Below are 16,079 nucleotides of genomic sequence, written 5' to 3' on the forward strand. Positions count from 1 at the left end.
CGTGGGGTGAGGGATGCGGCAAACCTTAGGGGCGGGCCCGCGAGAGGCTGGCACAGAGCTGCAGGAAGGCTGGACTTGGGCCTCTGTTTGTTGTTTGTTTTGTAATTTTTTTCCCCCTGGAAAGAGTTGGAGAGGGACAGTGGAGGCTGCTGAGAGGAAGTGGAGGAAGCCAGAGGCTGGAGAGGGTGGCGGGAAGGAATTCGCTAGCTTCCCCAACCCAACTCGGCAACTCCTATTTCCCATCTGCCCCTTCCCCCACAGGGAGTCACCACCTATTTCTCTGGGAACTGTACCATGGAAGATGCCAAACTAGCCCAAGACTTTCTGGACTCACAGGTTTGGGGGTTGGGGAACTTGGGGTGGTGGTTTGTTGGGGTCCCCTTGGCACTGGCGCCCACTCCTGGGTCTCAGCTTGGGCCCAGAGGCATGGGCATCTTGCGTCCTTGAGGTGGAGAAGACTTGGGAATCCTCGTCTAAGGGTCAGCCTGGCTTGAATGAAGATGTCCCCCTGTGTGTGCCCTGATAGAGCCGCCCCTGCCCCACCCTGGGCTGAAGGGCCTTGTGACAGCCTCAGGGCAGGAGGACACAGAACATCAGAGCTGCTTGGCTTTGGCTCTGGCATCCGTGTGTCACTTTCACCTCCCAGCTCAGCCACACAGCGACATTTCCTTATCTGTGGAATGGGACCTGCCTCCTGTACCCCGGGTTAGCTGAGGTCACGCAGTGTCTTGCACAGCGCTTAGTATAAGTTAGCACTCAGTGTACTGAGCAGAGCCGGAGTCTGCCCTGGCCTGCCCACCCTGCTCTCTCCCCTCGCAGACAACTCAGGCAGGTCCACCGGAGGCCCTGGACTGCTTTACCTGTGTATCTTCTCTCTGTGGTGTGACCCACTTTCCCTCCCCCCACCCCACAGCCCGCTCTGGACTTACTCTCCCCCAAACCCCTGCCCTGGTCTTTTCCAGAACCTCAGTGCCTACAACACACGGCTCTTCAAGGAGGTCAGCCAGGATGGGAAGCCCTGCTACGAGGTGCGGTTGGCTTCTGTGCTGAGCACAGGTGAGCTCACGCCCCTTCTCCTCCTTCCTGTGTCCCTGGACCAGCGTGGAGGGGGCCAGAACCCAGTACAGGGGTTAGCCAACTACGGTAGCTGCAGGGAGTAACCACAGTTGTAATAGTTATGGCAGATGTTGATTGAAGGCTTGCTGGGTGCAAGCCCTAGTGCTCAGCAAATGGTGTTCCTGTGAGGTGAGCACCCCCAGCCGCAGTGCTGGTGGTGATGTAAAGCTAAGTGGAGGCATGAGGGCAGGGGAAGGGCCTTTGTTCCACTTGGTGAACATCACTGCTGCAAGCCTCTGACAGGGGCCACCTGTTGGCCATGGTCCCCATCCTCCAGGCAGTGGCACAGAAGATAACAATCCATGTAAACAATGGAAGTAGAGGCTGGACCATATGTCCCATGACAGCCTAGAGGAGAAATCCAAACTGCACATCAGTGAAGGCTTAATGGAAGAGGTGACCATGCGTGTCTCGGAGGTTGGGGAGAATACAGAAAGGTGGGGGTGGTGAACTTACTAAAATCCACTTCCTAAGTATCTCCCAAAGTACCTTCAAGGCAAAGCCCAGATGCACTTCTAAGGGCTCCATCATTTGGAATTTCTTGGTTATAAGTGAGGAAACCTATTTCAAATTTGCCTGCAGCAAAGGGGACTTCATAGGCTTGAGTAATTAAGAAGCCCAGAATACAATAGCTTCAGGCACAGCTGGATCCAGCTGCTCAGACAGTATTCTCAGAAATTTCTCTCTCTGTCTCTTGGCTCAGCTCTCTTTGACTTCACCCACAGCAGGCTGCTCCCATCTGCATGTCCAGTGGTAGATGTTAGCTGTTGGCTGGGACCTCGGCTGGGGCTGTCAACCAAAACACACAGCCTGATAGCCACCAGCTGGGCCATTCCAGCAAAGAGAGCCCTTTTCTCCCCAAAGTAGTGTCTTAACTTCTGGGAGTGGCTCAAGTTTCTCTGTTTCGGGTCCCCTGTTTACCTGTGAATCAGTCCTTGTGGTTAAGGGACCCTGGTCCCAAGCCTACCTCACAGCCAGGTGGACTCACAGCCAGGTGGACCCACCACCTGGACTTGGGGTGGTTGTGAGGGGGTGGTTCTCAAAAGAAAACCGGAGTCTGTTACCAGGTGAGGGGGATACAGATGCAGCATTAAGAGAAGCATCCAGGCCCCTGTGAGGACCTTTGTAACCCCACCCTCCCTTCCCCACCCACTTCCCACCTCCCACCTCCCTGCCCCAGCCTCCCACTTAGACTCTGGGCTGCAGCCACGCTCAGCAGCTTCCAATTCCCTGAAAACCGCATGTTCTCACCTACCCCCTCCGGGCCTTTGCACGGTCTGTTCCCCATTCCCCCTTGGAATGTCCTCCCTCCCCTCTAGGTGTTCCACTGGTGAACCCTAATTGTCCTGTAGGCCAGGCTTGGACCTCACCTTCCCAGGACCTTTCCCTGTCTTTCCACAGCCTCTTTGCTCATCAGCACGCCCAGTAATTTCCCAGTTATTTTTCTGTTGACTTCAAGCTCCTTGAGAGGAGGAACTCTGTGTTTCATTCACCGGTGCCTTCTCAGCAGCTGGGCCTTGGTTGATCCTCAGATACCAAGGAAAGGAGGACAGGTCGGGAACAGCACTCCTGGTGGAGGGAACAGCATGAGCCAGAGCAAGGTGGTGGGAAAGTTTAGGGATCAGCACACACGTAGTTTGATTTGACTAGGGAAGAGGATAAGGGTTCAAGGGAATAGGAGGAGATCACACGGGAATATGAGCTGGGCCTATAGGATGCAGCAGAGGACAGTGGTTAAGAGTGTGGCTCTGGGGCTTCCCTGGTGGCGCAGTGGTTGAGAGTCCGCCTGCCGATGCAGGGGACGCGGGTTCGTGCCCCGGTCCGGGAAGATCCCACATGCTGCGGTGCGGCTGGGCCCGTGAGCCATGGCCGCTGAGCCTGCGCATCCAGAGCCTGTGCTCCGCAACGGGAGAGGTCACAATGGTGAGAGGTATGCGTACCGCAAAAAAAAAAAAAAAAAAAAGTGTGGCTCTGGAGCCAGGCTGCCTGATGTAACAAACACCCCCACTTGTTTAGTGATATAAAGCCACCTTTTCATGCTCCTGGACTCTGTGGGTCAGGAATTTGGATGAGGCACGCTAGGAAGAGCATGTCTCTGGCTGACAATGTCTGAGGCCTCAGCTGGGAAGACTTAGAGGTGGGGGGTGACTCAACAGCTAGGCTGAATCCTCTGCCTGCTCACCGACTCACACGTCCAGCGGTAGATGTTAGCTGTTGGCTGGGACCTCAGCTGGGGCTGTCAACCAAAACACCTCACACAGCATCTTCATACTTCTCATGGTGTCTGGGCTCCGGAGCGAACACCCCAGGAGAGCCAGGCAGGCGCTGTGTCGCCGTTTATGACCTAGCCTCGGCAGTCACATGGCGTCACTTCTGCTGTAGCCACAAGCCTGCCTGCCCCGCTTCAAGAGGAGAAGTGCTGATAGGAGAAATCACTTGGGGAGATGGGAGATACTGTGGCCATCTTTTTTTTTTTTTAATATAAACTAGAAGTATGTTGTCTAGATCAGAGACAACAGGCAAAATACAACAGTGTTAATATCCCATTGCGGACTTTCTGGTGGCGCAGTCGTTAAGAATCCACCTGCTGATGCAGGGGACACGGGTTCGAGCCCTGGTCCGGGAAGATCCCACATGCCATGGAGCAACTAAGCCCGTGCGCCACAGCTACTGAAGCCCGCACTCTAGAGTCTGTGAGTCACAGCTACTGAAGCCCGCATGCCTAGAGCCCCTGTTCTGCAATAAGAGAAGCCACCGCAATGAGAAGCCCGCGCACCTCAACGAAGGCTTGCCACAACTAGAGAAAGCCCACGTGCAGCAACAAAGACCCAACACAGCGAAAAAAATAAAATCCTTAAAAAAAAAAAAATCCCATTGCTCCTGTAACAAATCACCACAAATTTAATGGCATAAAACAACACAAATTTATTCTGTTACAGTTCGGAGGTCCAAAGTCTAAAAGAAGACTCCAGTTCCTTCTGGATCCTTCAGGGGAAATCTGTTTCCTTGCCTCTTTCTGCTTCTAGAAGCTACCTGCATTCCTCGGCTTGTGGCCCTTTCCTCACATCTCTCCCCCTTCTTTCTACTCTCATCACATCTCCTACCTCCCTTCACCATCCTGTCTCCTCCTTATAAGGACTCTTGTGATTACATCTAGGATATGGCTAGCTTTTTAAATACAATCTGCCACACTGGGTTTGAATCTGACTCTGCTACTTGCTGCTGTGTGACCTTCAAAAACTGACTTAACCTGTTGGTGCCTTAGCTTCCCCATCTGTAGAATAGAGACAATAATTTTCCTCTCCCCACAGAGCTGATGCAAGGCTTAAATGAGTTAACATGTAAATCACTTAGAACATTTCATGTAACATAATATTGGGTTGGCCAAACAGTTTGGGTTTTTCTGTAAGGTGGTACGGAAAAAGCCGAACGACCTTTTGGCCAACCCAATATCTATATTTTTGAAGATGAAAGTTTTTACTAATTTCTGTGGGCAGTGGGGAGCCATCGAAGATCTTAGAGTAAAGGAGTGTCACAGCAGGAAGCCTGCTGGGGTGTCTTATATTAGCCTTTTCCCTGAGCCATCCTTTTTCCCTCAGAGCCTATTCTGGACTCCGAAATGAATTCCAAGCTGAAGAGCTATGAATTCCAGGGAAGCAGTTTCCGGGTGACCCGGGGAGACTATGCACCCATCCTCCAGAAGGTGGTGGAGCATCTGGAGAAAGCCAAGGTAGGGCTGGCTGGAGGCTGAGGTGCTTCTCCAGGCCCCTCAGGGCAGCAAAGGCGGGTATGGGGATGGGTGGGTGGCTTGAGGCTGACCAACCCTTGCTCACCCCCAGGCCTATGCAGCCACCAGCCAGCAGGAGCAGATGCTGGCCCAGTACATAGAAAGCTTCACCCACGGCTCTATCGAGGCCCACAAGAAGGGCTCTCGCTTCTGGATCCAGGACAAAGGCCCCATTGTGGAGAGGTGAGGCGCCAGCCTTCACCCCGCCCTGCCCCCCACCCCCTGCCCTGCCTCCATCTCAGCCCTTCTCTCCCCCAGTTACATCGGGTTCATCGAGAGCTACCGAGACCCCTTTGGCTCCCGTGGAGAGTTTGAAGGTAACTTCTGGGAGGTGGGAGGTCAGATGGAAACCCTTACCCTTGTCCCCTGAGGACTCTCCCCTCCCCACTCCTCCCTCAGCAGTAATAATGACAACAGCCATTGATGATTTGCCATGTACTGGACACCTAGCTCATTTTGACACCATCATCCTATGAGAATGTCTCTCCTCACTTCACAGATGTGGGAACTGAGGCACTGGTGGTGGGTGGCCTAGCTCAGGCATCTTGGCTCTGATCCACTTTGCTGAGCTGCCTCTCGTGTCTGGTCCAGGCATAGGCTCCAGCTTTGTCACTTAATGGCTGTGTGACCTTGAGCCACTTAACCCCACCTCTGCACATCCATCACTGCTTTTTGGGTGTCGTGGGAAGTGAGGTATTATATGCAGACGGCTCAGCACAATGCCAGGCACGGAAACGGTGCTGGGTTGATGGGAACAGAATTAACACTGGGACTGTGAACTTGACTCAGCTGCTGTCATCTCAGGGCAGGTGGCAGGCTGCGTCGGCCCTTGTGCCCACGCCCCCATGGGACCCACTAGTGCAGGGCAAGGCATTCAGCCTGAGGATTTAGACTTGTTTCTGCAAAGCTTTATCCTCCCCAGCCCCTGGATGTAGAGTCTGGAGCATCCAGCTGCCAAAAGCCCGCGAGATTAGCCTTGGAGGAGAGAGGAAAGCCCCGACAGCCCATGAAGGCTTGGATCTGAGCCCAGAGATCCAGACCCAGGGACAAGGCATAAGGAACAGGCAGTCCAGGGGCTGGAGGGTGGGACAGGTGTGCACACGCACAGCTTTCCTGCCTGGGTCCTGATTTGCCAGGCCTGCTCCGAGGGCCAAGGCCCCAGGGCCTCCTCAGCAGCCTCAGTCTCAGAGGTCCCCCCCTTTTTACGTAACTCATTGTGATTATTAGAAAAGTAGTCTCTGTTCATGGTCAAAAATTATGAAAATACAGACCAAAAAAAAATCAACTGTGATTGTACCCACCCCAAGGTTAAAATTTGGAATGTACTTTTTGCCTTCTGTTTTTATATATTGCTATGCTTATAAACGTGTGTGTGTGATTTAAGATCTGCGTGTAGGACTTCCCTGGTGGTCCAGTGGTTAAGAATCTGCCTTCCAACGCAAGGGACATGGGTTCGATCCCTGGTCTGGGAACTGAGATCCCACATGCCGTGGGGCAACTAAATAGCAAGCCCATGTTTCACAACTAGAGAGCCCGTGTGCCGCAACTAAGACCCAAGACAGTCAAAATAAAATAAATATTTTTTTAAAAAAAATCATTGACTGTAAAATCTGCGTTTGTTGCAAGTAATCGGAACAGTACAGATGTATATCGGATAAAATGTGAAATCCCTCCTTTACTACCCTCTCCTATGCCACACCCCTCCTGAGATCACCACAGTTCACAGTTGAGTACAGGTCCTTCCCGGACTTTGTCGAAGCATTCACACACACACACTCCTTTTTTTTTTTTTTTTTTTTTAAATAAATTTATTTATTTTTGGCTGCGTTGGGTCTTTGTTGTGGCACGCAGGCTTTTCATTGCGGTGGCTTCTCTTGTTACAGAGCACGGGCTCTAGGCGCACGGGCTTCAGTAATTGTGGCATGTGGGCTCAATAGTTATGGCTCACGGGCCCTAGAGCATAGGCTCAGTAGTTGTGGCGCACGGGCTTAGTTGCTCTGTGGCATGTGGGATCTTCCCAGACCAGGGCTCAAACCCGTGTTCCCTGCATTGGCAGGCGGATTCTTAACCACTGCGCCACCAGGGAAGTCCCCACGCATTCCTTTTAACTCATCCAGATAAATGAGATTATATTCTGTGTATTATTCTGTCACTTGCTTTTTTCACTTAATCATGCATCGTGGATATTTTTCCTATCAGTACATATAGACCTATCACATTCTTTTTAATAGGTGTATAGTATTCACAATATATCATAAATAATTTCCCACAACATTTGATATTGTACTACATATCTAATAGCTACATGGCATGCCATCACATAGCTGCCCCCTGATTTATTTAATAATCCCCAATCACTGGACATTTATTTAGGTCTCTTTTCCTTCTTTGCTATTTTAATCATCCTCTCTTCCTGCCCTGGTGTGATGATTTCATCAGACAGAGCGAATCCAGATGGAGGGGCATTGCCAAGCCCATCCCTTGGCCAGGTTAAGGTTGACCCCTTCCTCAGTCTAGGTCAGGCCTTTCCAGGGCGTAGTCCCTGCAGGGTTAGCAGGAATTACATCAAGAAGGATTTGTTGCTGAGCCGCAGGGAGTCTCTGCTTGCGGGACTCTGCAGTACCTTTAACGTGCAAATGTGCATTGCGAACCTTTAAGAAGATGGAGGTAGAGTGTGTAGTGTTGTTCAAGCTTATCTGACCAGGGAGGTCTTGCTTTATGAAGGCTCTCATAGAAAATGTGTTCTACGGAGTACAATTTTGGAAACACTGCTTTGAGCCAGGAACTCGAACTGCACTGAATCGGAAAGGATCAGTCCCAGCCGCCTGTGCAGCAGCCTCACTCAGCACCGCATAAGCCAGGTGCGCTAGCCGTGCAGGACAGTTCACAGGTCCCCCGAAAAGGAGAGCGTCTTTTTTTGTTCACGTCGTCCCTTGCACTGGGCATCTGATCCTTTCCCCATCATCCCCTATGTACTCCCCACAATCTCCTTTAAGATCCACCTCAGGTGTTACTCAGCGAAGCCTTCTCTCTGTACCCCACCCATCCCAAAGCAGTGACCTCGTGGAGGCAGGGCCCAGGCCTGGGTCACTGTTCTCCCGAGTGGCCAGCACCGGGTCACTGTGCACAGCAGGCGTTCAATACCTGCATGACGGCTGGAGGGTTAGAGGGGTTGAGGGGGGCGTGGGATCCCTTCCAAACCCTGCCAACCCACAGCCCACTCTGTCCCCCGACAGGCTTTGTGGCCATGGTGAACAAGAACATGAGTGCCAAGTTTGAGTGGCTGGTGGCAAGTGCGGAGCAGCTGTTGAAGGAGCTTCCCTGGCCCCCAGCCTTCGAGAAGGACAAGTTCCTCACCCCCGACTTCACCTCCCTGGATGTTCTCACCTTCGCCGGCTCTGGCATCCCTGCCGGCATCAACATCCCCAACTGTGAGCTTCCGCGGGCCCTGCCCCTCAAACACGACAGGATGGCCCAAACCCCCAGCAGACCCCACTGAGAGTCGCACCCTCCGCCTCCACACACTCACCCTGGCCACAAATCACCCTGCTCCGCTCACCATCCCGGCATGTCCCTCTTCTCCAGACTCCTCATCTGAGACCCTTGACCTTTGTCCCTTCTCCCTGGTCCCCGCCCCCGCCTTCTCCAGATGACGACCTAAGGCAGACGGAAGGCTTCAAGAATGTGTCGCTGGGGAACGTGCTGGCCGTGGCCTACGCCATGCAGCGGGAGAAACTCACCTTCCTGGAGGAGGAGGACAAGGTGGGCACCAGCAGCCCGAGGGCTGGCGCTGGGCCTGGCCTGACCTCGGCTGATGCAGGAAGGCGGACAGGCCAGTGCAGAGGAGAGGAAAGAACACGGCTTCGGGCCTGGCTCTGCTGCTTCCCCGCTTGTGACCTTTGACCTTGTGTCTTTGGACCCTGTTTCCCCAGCTGGCAAACAGTGGAGGCAGCCCCTTCTTCGCAGGTTGCCGCAAGGATGGGATGGGCTTTGCGGTGCCCGGTGTAGTGGGCCTTTAGCAAATATGTGCATCACGATGGGCCCTCGGCCTGGCACGGGGGGTGTGGGCAGGCCGTGTGGCCGTGGTGGGACGTTGGGCAGCGTGGGTCTCCGCTTGTCTCGGCAGGACCTGTACATCCGCTGGAAGGGACCCTCCTTTGACGTGCAGGTGGGGCTGCACGAGCTGCTGGGCCACGGCAGCGGCAAGCTCTTCGTGCAGGTAAGAACACGGGGCTGGCCCTGGAGCCCGCAGGAGCCTCCGCAGAGCCAGGCCTACGGCTCCCCTCCTCCAGAGTCAGCCCCTCAGGGGTGAAGCCGCTCCAGCCTTGACCCTCAGTGTCTCAGCCTCCCCCAAGATGTCCCAGGATTGAGTGGGACCTGCAGGACCGTCCAGCTAAGGTCCCCCCACAGGAAGGATTGCTTGGCTCAGGCCAGGGAAGCCTGCCCTGAGGGTGTGACCCAGGCAGCCCCAGGGCTAGAGAGGCTGGGAGTGGGCAGTGTCTGGAGCCCCTAGTCCTGAGGCTGCAGCACTGTCTGTCTTTGCACTGCTGTTCCCTGGAGCCTGTACCTTTCCAGGTACTGTAGGGGGCCCCTTCTCCCCAGAGCTGCCCCTTTCTCCTGGCCAGCCAGCGTGGCTGGAGCCCCCTCAAGCACCCACTCAGGGAATATGAGAAGACAGACAGCCTTTCTGGCAGGCCGGGAAGAGCCCATTGTGGACCCCCAGCCCGGAGCTGCATGGATGACGTGACTGGGGGTGGGTGGGGCAGGGCTGTCAGAGAGTGCAGGGTTGAGCCTGCTCCTTGTGGGGTGGGGCTGCCTCCCCGAATGGGGACAGGCTGGGCCTGGAAGTCAGGAGGATCCAGAGAGCAGCTTATGGGGGAGCAGCTTGGCACTGGGCTTTGTCCAGACTTTGAAGTCCCAGGGGAGCAGGGACACGTGGCCCCTCGGTGGCCTTGCACAAGACAGTTCCCCTCCCTGGGCCTCAGTGGGCCCATCTGTAAAATGGGGTTCCTGACTCCTACGGTATAGCTTTTGTGAGGAATAAAGGCAAAGCCCTGGGATTTGCTTGGCACTCGATAGGCCCTCTGAAAATGGGTGTTATTGTTAAGAGACAGTGTGCACAGACATTATGTGCTCTGATTCCGCTTTGGGGTTCTTAGTCTCTGAGCCTTAGTTTCCTCCTCTGTGAAGTGGGGTAGTAATAGAATGTTCTTTGGAGGGTGGTTGCAAGGGTGAAATGGATGGTGCATGAAAGACACTTGGCACGTGGAGAGGACGGTGAGGGTGATGCTTCTGAGGCAGAGTCACGTGCTGTGACCTCCTCTGCCAGCAGAGGGGCCAAGAAGGTGAGGAGCGGCCAGGCTCTCTGGTCCACCCACTGGGACATCTCCAGCTGGGCTCTGAAGATACTGAGTCCGAGTCTTCATGTGACTTTGGGCATGTCCCTCCCCATCTGGCCTGCAGTGTCACTCTCTGTGCAGGGGTAGGTGCCTCACGTTCTTCTACCTCCAGGGCTTCTGAGATGTGTCACAGGACAGGTTTGGAGGCAGCAGTGTGTCGGTGGACCTGCTGCTCCTGCCATCCACTCACTGCTCCTGGTCACCTTTCTGAGCCACTTGGATGCAGGGCTGAAGGCCTGGCCCAGGGCAGGGGCACCTTGCCCTCACCTGCCCCACATTCATTACCGTTCTCCTGCAGGATGAGAAAGGAGCATTCAACTTTGACCAGGAGACAGTGATCAACCCAGAGACAGGGGAACAGGTGAGGGTGGCCTCGGCGGAGCCTTGGGGTGCTGGGAGTGGGGCGGCCCAAGGGGGTGGCAGGCACCCCTAAGCTTGCTTCCTGGGCCTCCCCTCCCAGATTCAGAGCTGGTACCGGAGCGGGGAGACCTGGGACAGCAAGTTCAGCACTATCGCCTCCAGCTATGAAGAGTGCCGTGCAGAGAGCGTGGGCCTCTACCTCTGCCTCAACCCCCACGTGCTGCAGTAGGAGAAGCAGGCCTGGGGGGTGGGCCTCCTCTGTGGATGGAGGGGGTGCTGGCAGGGAGGGCGGGGCCCGGGTAGCCTCTGACCCCCCTCCCCCCCGCCACTTCCCCTCCCTCCGCCAGGATCTTTGGCTTTGAGGGGGCTGATGCAGAAGATGTGGTCTACGTGAACTGGCTCAACATGGTTCGGGCTGGGCTGCTTGCTCTGGAGTTCTACACCCCGGAGGCCTCCAGCTGGAGACAGGTGGGGGCCAGGGGACCCCTCAGGAGGGAGGAGCCTGAGGTGGGGACCAAGATCAGGATTCTGGGTGTAGGGAAGGGACAACCGTACCCACGAGGCGCATAAACTGGGTTGCTCCCAGAGTCCACTGCATATGAGGGCAAGTCACGTCACTGTTGTGAGTCTCGGTGTCCCTGTCTGTGAAATGGGAGTAATAACCTCCTTGCCCGCCTTTGAGGGTGAATCAGATGAGGTGATTTTACTATGACCACTAACAGATGACTTGCATAGGACTTACTCTGTGCCACTTAGTTCTAAGAGCTTTATGTGAATTAACCCATTTGTCCCCAGTAGGCACTGTTATTACCCTTATTTTAGAGATGAGGAAATTGAAGCACAAAGCGATTAAGTAACTTGCTGGTAAGTAAGAGAATCAGAATTCAAATCCAAGCAGCCTGCCTCCAGAGCCATTAGGCTACACTGTTCGGTGATGAGATGTACTTTAGAGATAGCGTAAGCAATTGAAATCTTTTAACAAGTCAAGTAAGTCTGTTTTGAGGAGGCAATATTGTGTCATCAAAAGAACACACGGGGACTTCCCTGGTGGCGCAGTGGTTAAGAACCCGCCTGCCAATGCAGGAGACACGGGTTCGAGCCCTGGTCCAGAAAGATCCCACAAGCTGTGGAGCAACTAAGCCCGTGTGCCACAACCACCAAGCCTACGCTCTAGAGCCCGCGAGCCACAACTACTGAGTCCACGTGCCACAACTCCTGAAGCCCACACGCCTAGAGCTCCGCAACAAGAGAAGACACCGCAATGAGAAGCCCGCGCACCGCAACGAAGCGTAGCCCCCTCTCACTTCAACTAAAGAAAGCCCATGCGCAGCAACAAAGACCCAACACAGCCAAAAATAAATTTTAAATAAATAAATTTATTTTTTTTAAAAAAAGAACACACATTTTAGAGTCAGGAAACTTGGGTTAGTCCTTGCTCTCTCCTACAAGCTGTGTGACCCTGAGCAAGTCATTTCACCTCTCTGGGCCTCTGTTTTGTCATCGGTAAACTGGGGATAACGGTGCCCTCTAGATCCCACTGTTGAATGCAAACAGGATTGGGGAGAAGAAAATGCTCGGGGTCCTGGTGGCAAGAGGCCCTCTGGGGGTAACTGTTGTCATGAGGGTGGGCTGTGGAGCAGCAGAGGGGGTGGTAGGGGAACATAGGGCTCTGGGTCCTGCCTGGAAATGGCCTTCCTGTCTACCAGGGCAGCCTGCCCTCCCTTGTGAGAGGAGAAGGGAAGCATTTGAGGGGAGAGGAATAGGCACAAAAGGACCCACAGGCTGGGGAAGAATAAAACGACAATAATAATTGACAATTAGTGCGTACATATGATATATCAGGCCTTGGAATGAGCTCTTGATACTTCTTGCCTCGGGGTTGCAAATGATTCCTTTCTCTTTGGCCCCGGCAGGCCCACATGCAGGCCCGGTTTGTGATCCTGAGGGTCTTGCTGGAGGCTGGCGAGGGACTTGTTACCGTCACTCCCACCACAGGCTCCGATGGGCGCCCAGATGCCCAGGTCCACCTTGACCGCAACAAGATCCGGACCGTGGGCAAGCCCGCCCTGGAGAGGTTCCTGCGGAGACTCCAGGTAAACGGGGGCCTCTCACCTTGGAGGCCACCTTCAGCCTCACCCTGTCTCCCCACCCTGTAACAGGGAAGGTTTCTTGGAGGAGGTGGTATTTAAGCTGGAATGTGAGTGCCAAGGAGGAACCAGCTATTAGAAGATCTGATAGCAGAAGAAACAAAGCGTAAAGCCTGGTGTTGGGACTGGAAGGAGCTTGGTGGGTTGAGAGACAGAAGGAGGAAGCCTGGAGTTTGGTGAGTGAAGGAGGGAGGGACAGTGGTCACTGCAGCCCTGACATCCCTCCCATGTAGGGATGTTTAGAGTCAGGAGACCTTTCGGGGTTCTGGTGCCAGTACTAACCAGCTGTGTAATTGGGGTAACATACTTTGCCTTGCTGGCCTCCACTTTTCTCACCTGTTAAATGAGGTACATCACCTGCCTCACCTGGTAGGAATTAAATGAAACAACATATATGTGGAACTGAGCGATAGAATGTCGTGTTATCCAAGCCAGTGTGACACAAAATGTGGTCCAGGGACCAGCAGCAGCATCGCCCAGGACATGCAGATTCAAAGGCTCCATCCCAGACCTCCTGGTTCAGAAATTCTGAGTGCGGGGCCCCGGAACCTGCATGTTTACTAGGCTGCCAGGTGATTCTGACACTCAACAAAGCTGGAGGACCACTGATGGTGACCCACTCCTTACCGGGCAGTGCCTTCTGTCAGAACAGGGTCCTGCTGGCTTTTTCAACCTGAAGAAGTCCCAGCCTTCAATTCAGCAAATATCTCTTTATGATTGTACTCCCACCTATTCCCAGAAGGGATGTAAGGCATTTTTCCTAAAAAGATATGTTTGGCCATTAAAGTAAAATAAAATTAGAAATTAAAAATCATTAGATGCAAAACACAGTGCAGTGTCTTGGGTTAGATTCTGGAATAGAAAAAGGACCGGGGCTTCCCTGGTGGCGCAGTGGTTGAGAATCTGCCTGCCGGTGCAGGGGACACGGGTTCGTGCCCCGGTCCGGGAAGATCCCACATGCCACGGAGCGGCTGGGCCCGTGAGCCATGGCCGCTGAGCCTGCGCGTCCGGAGCCTGTGCTCCGCAGGGGGAGAGGCCACAACAGTGAGAGGCCTGCGTACCACCAAAAAAAAAAAAAAAAAAAAAAGCAAAAGGACATTAGTGGGAAAACTAGTGAAATCTAAATAACTAGAGTTTAGTTAATACAAATGTACCAATTTTGTAAGACGTTAACAACAGGCAAAACTGGGCCAGGAGCACACGAGAACTCTCTGTAGTATCCTTGCAACTTTTTTGTAAATCTAAAATTATTCCAAAACAGTCTATTAATAATAATAATAAGTCACTAGACAAAGGAGTCAAATCTGCCAAATCTTCGGCCAGTATTGAACTGTGACTTAGTAGTGAGTGAACACAGAGCACTCCATTCTAGAGATGGAAGCAGGTGGGTCTCTGTACGAGAGGAATCATTCAGCAGAATGGACAGTGTCTGCTGCACTAGTTTAACAGAAGATACGGAATATGGAAGCATTTTTGGTGTTGCTGTTTCTTTTATTAGACCCCCAGGAAAAGCCAAGAGCACAGCAAGGAGCCAGCCCCAGGGAAGATGAAGCCTTTTCCATAGGGAAAGGCTTCAGCCATGGGTCACAAACACAGTCATAGCTTTGGCCCACCCATACTGTAAAAGTTGGTGAGGTGAGATACAAATGTGTATTTCTGACTTCTTTGAAGGTCTGACATCAATAGACGTAATTCCCACGTGAATGATGGGCTGGAACTGAGCAGCAGCCACTGCATTTGCACACTTGGACATTTGGACATGTCATGACTCTCCAGTTTGCCGGGTCCACTACCTACCTGCCTTACTCACTTGTTCATGATAACACCTGGGTCCCGTCAGCACCCCTGTTGCCAGTTCTTTGGTTTAAGCTCCTGGGGTCTAACCTGTCGACTTGATGAATGTGTGTTCACATCCTGGGTGTTAAATATCATGCAGAAGAGAGAAAGGTGAGATATTCTCTCTAACCTTCCCCCAGGAGTTCCCAGTCGGTTTTAATTACTCCAAAGCTAGGGAAAATCATTCTAACCCTGGGTCTAAGAGGGGGAGGCTTACCTGGAGGGTGCCCTGGTAGGAATCCTACTTTGCCACCTGCAAATTGGCAAAATAAGTAAGGATCAGAGCCACAAAATGTCAGATATTTGGAAGAGAGCCACATAGACCTCCTAGCAATAATCTTTATAATCACTGAAACTAAAAATAGGCAGCTGAAACACGTTTTAAATCCAGCTGAAGATAAGGGAAGTTATACAGCATGTAGCACAGAGACACAAAACTAGGAAATTTAAACGAGCGATTAGAGCTTCCCTGGTGGCGCAGTGGTTGAGAGTCCGCCTGCCGATGCAGGGGACATGGGTTCGTGCTCTGGTCCAGGAAGATCCCACGTGCCGCGGAGCGGCTGAGCCCGTGAGCCATGGCCACTGAGCCTGTGCGTCCGGAGCCTGTGCTCCGCAACGGGAGAGGCCACAGCAGTGAGAGGCCCGTGTAACACACACACAAAAAAAAAAAAAAATGAGAGAGATTAAGAGACATGGAGGATAGTGTGAAAAAGTCTAATGTACATAAACTTAAGTTCTAAGAGGAAAGGAGAGAGAAAAGGTAAGAGAGGGAATATTAGAAGAGATAACGGCTGAGAATTTTATAGAACTGATTAAAGACCCAATTCATAAATCCAGGAAGCTCTAGAAATACCAAGAATGACAAGCAGAACCCCTGTCTAGAAACATCATAGAATGGGAATTCCCTGGTAGTCCGGTGGTTAGGACTCTGCGCTTCTATCTCAGGGGGCCCGAGTTCAGTCCCTGGTCGGGGAACTAAGATCCCACATGCTGCATGGCCCCCCCAAAAAAATAAGAGTAGAAATTTAAAGGGGACATAACTGTAAATATAGCAGAAATTTATGGCAATACATTTTTAACTTGGATGAATGGACAAATTCCTAGAAAAATAATAACATTAAAATTGACTCATGAATAGATAACTTGAATAATCCTATAGCCATTACAGAAATTAAATCGGTGGTCTCAAATCTTCATACAAAAAATGCCAAGCTGGGACTTGCCTGGTGGCTCAGTGGTTAAGTATCCACCTGCCAATTCAGGGGACACAGGTTCGAGCCCTGGTCCAGGAAGATCTCACATGCTGCGGAGCAACTAAGCCCGTGCGCCACAACTACTGAGCCTGCACTCTAGAGCCCGCAAGCCACAACTACTGAACCCCGTGCGCCTAGAGCCCATGCTCTGCAACAGGAGAAGCCACCTCAGTGAGAAGCC

The 16,079-nt window shown here is 52.8% G+C and overlaps 1 protein-coding gene across 7 annotated transcripts in view; it reads left to right on the forward strand.

The window, feature by feature from the left end:
- DPP3 (dipeptidyl peptidase 3) overlaps positions 1-16,079 on the forward strand; it is a 36,746-nt gene that overhangs the window by 14,236 nt on the left and 6,431 nt on the right. For 5 of the 7 annotated variants that reach the window (XM_059067936.2, XM_059067942.2, XM_059067941.2 and 2 more), the window contains 12 exons: positions 262-336; positions 963-1,056; positions 4,716-4,846; positions 4,956-5,086; positions 5,162-5,220; positions 8,140-8,334; positions 8,553-8,665; positions 9,030-9,122; positions 10,601-10,663; positions 10,763-10,887; positions 11,010-11,130; positions 12,576-12,755. In XM_059067936.2, coding sequence (XP_058923919.1) covers positions 262-336; positions 963-1,056; positions 4,716-4,846; positions 4,956-5,086; positions 5,162-5,220; positions 8,140-8,334; positions 8,553-8,665; positions 9,030-9,122; positions 10,601-10,663; positions 10,763-10,887; positions 11,010-11,130; positions 12,576-12,755 — 1,380 coding nt within the window. Of the gene's footprint in view, positions 1-261; positions 337-962; positions 1,057-4,715; positions 4,847-4,955; positions 5,087-5,161; positions 5,221-8,139; positions 8,335-8,552; positions 8,666-9,029; positions 9,123-10,600; positions 10,664-10,762; positions 10,888-11,009; positions 11,131-12,575; positions 12,756-14,480; positions 14,757-16,079 lie in introns of those variants that run through there. The other 2 variants (XM_067037626.1, XM_067037625.1) reach the window with 1 other exon arrangement.

This window comes from Kogia breviceps, chromosome 7 (assembly GCF_026419965.1).
Source record: "Kogia breviceps isolate mKogBre1 chromosome 7, mKogBre1 haplotype 1, whole genome shotgun sequence".
In the NCBI taxonomy this organism is placed as follows: Eukaryota; Metazoa; Chordata; class Mammalia; order Artiodactyla; family Physeteridae; genus Kogia; species Kogia breviceps.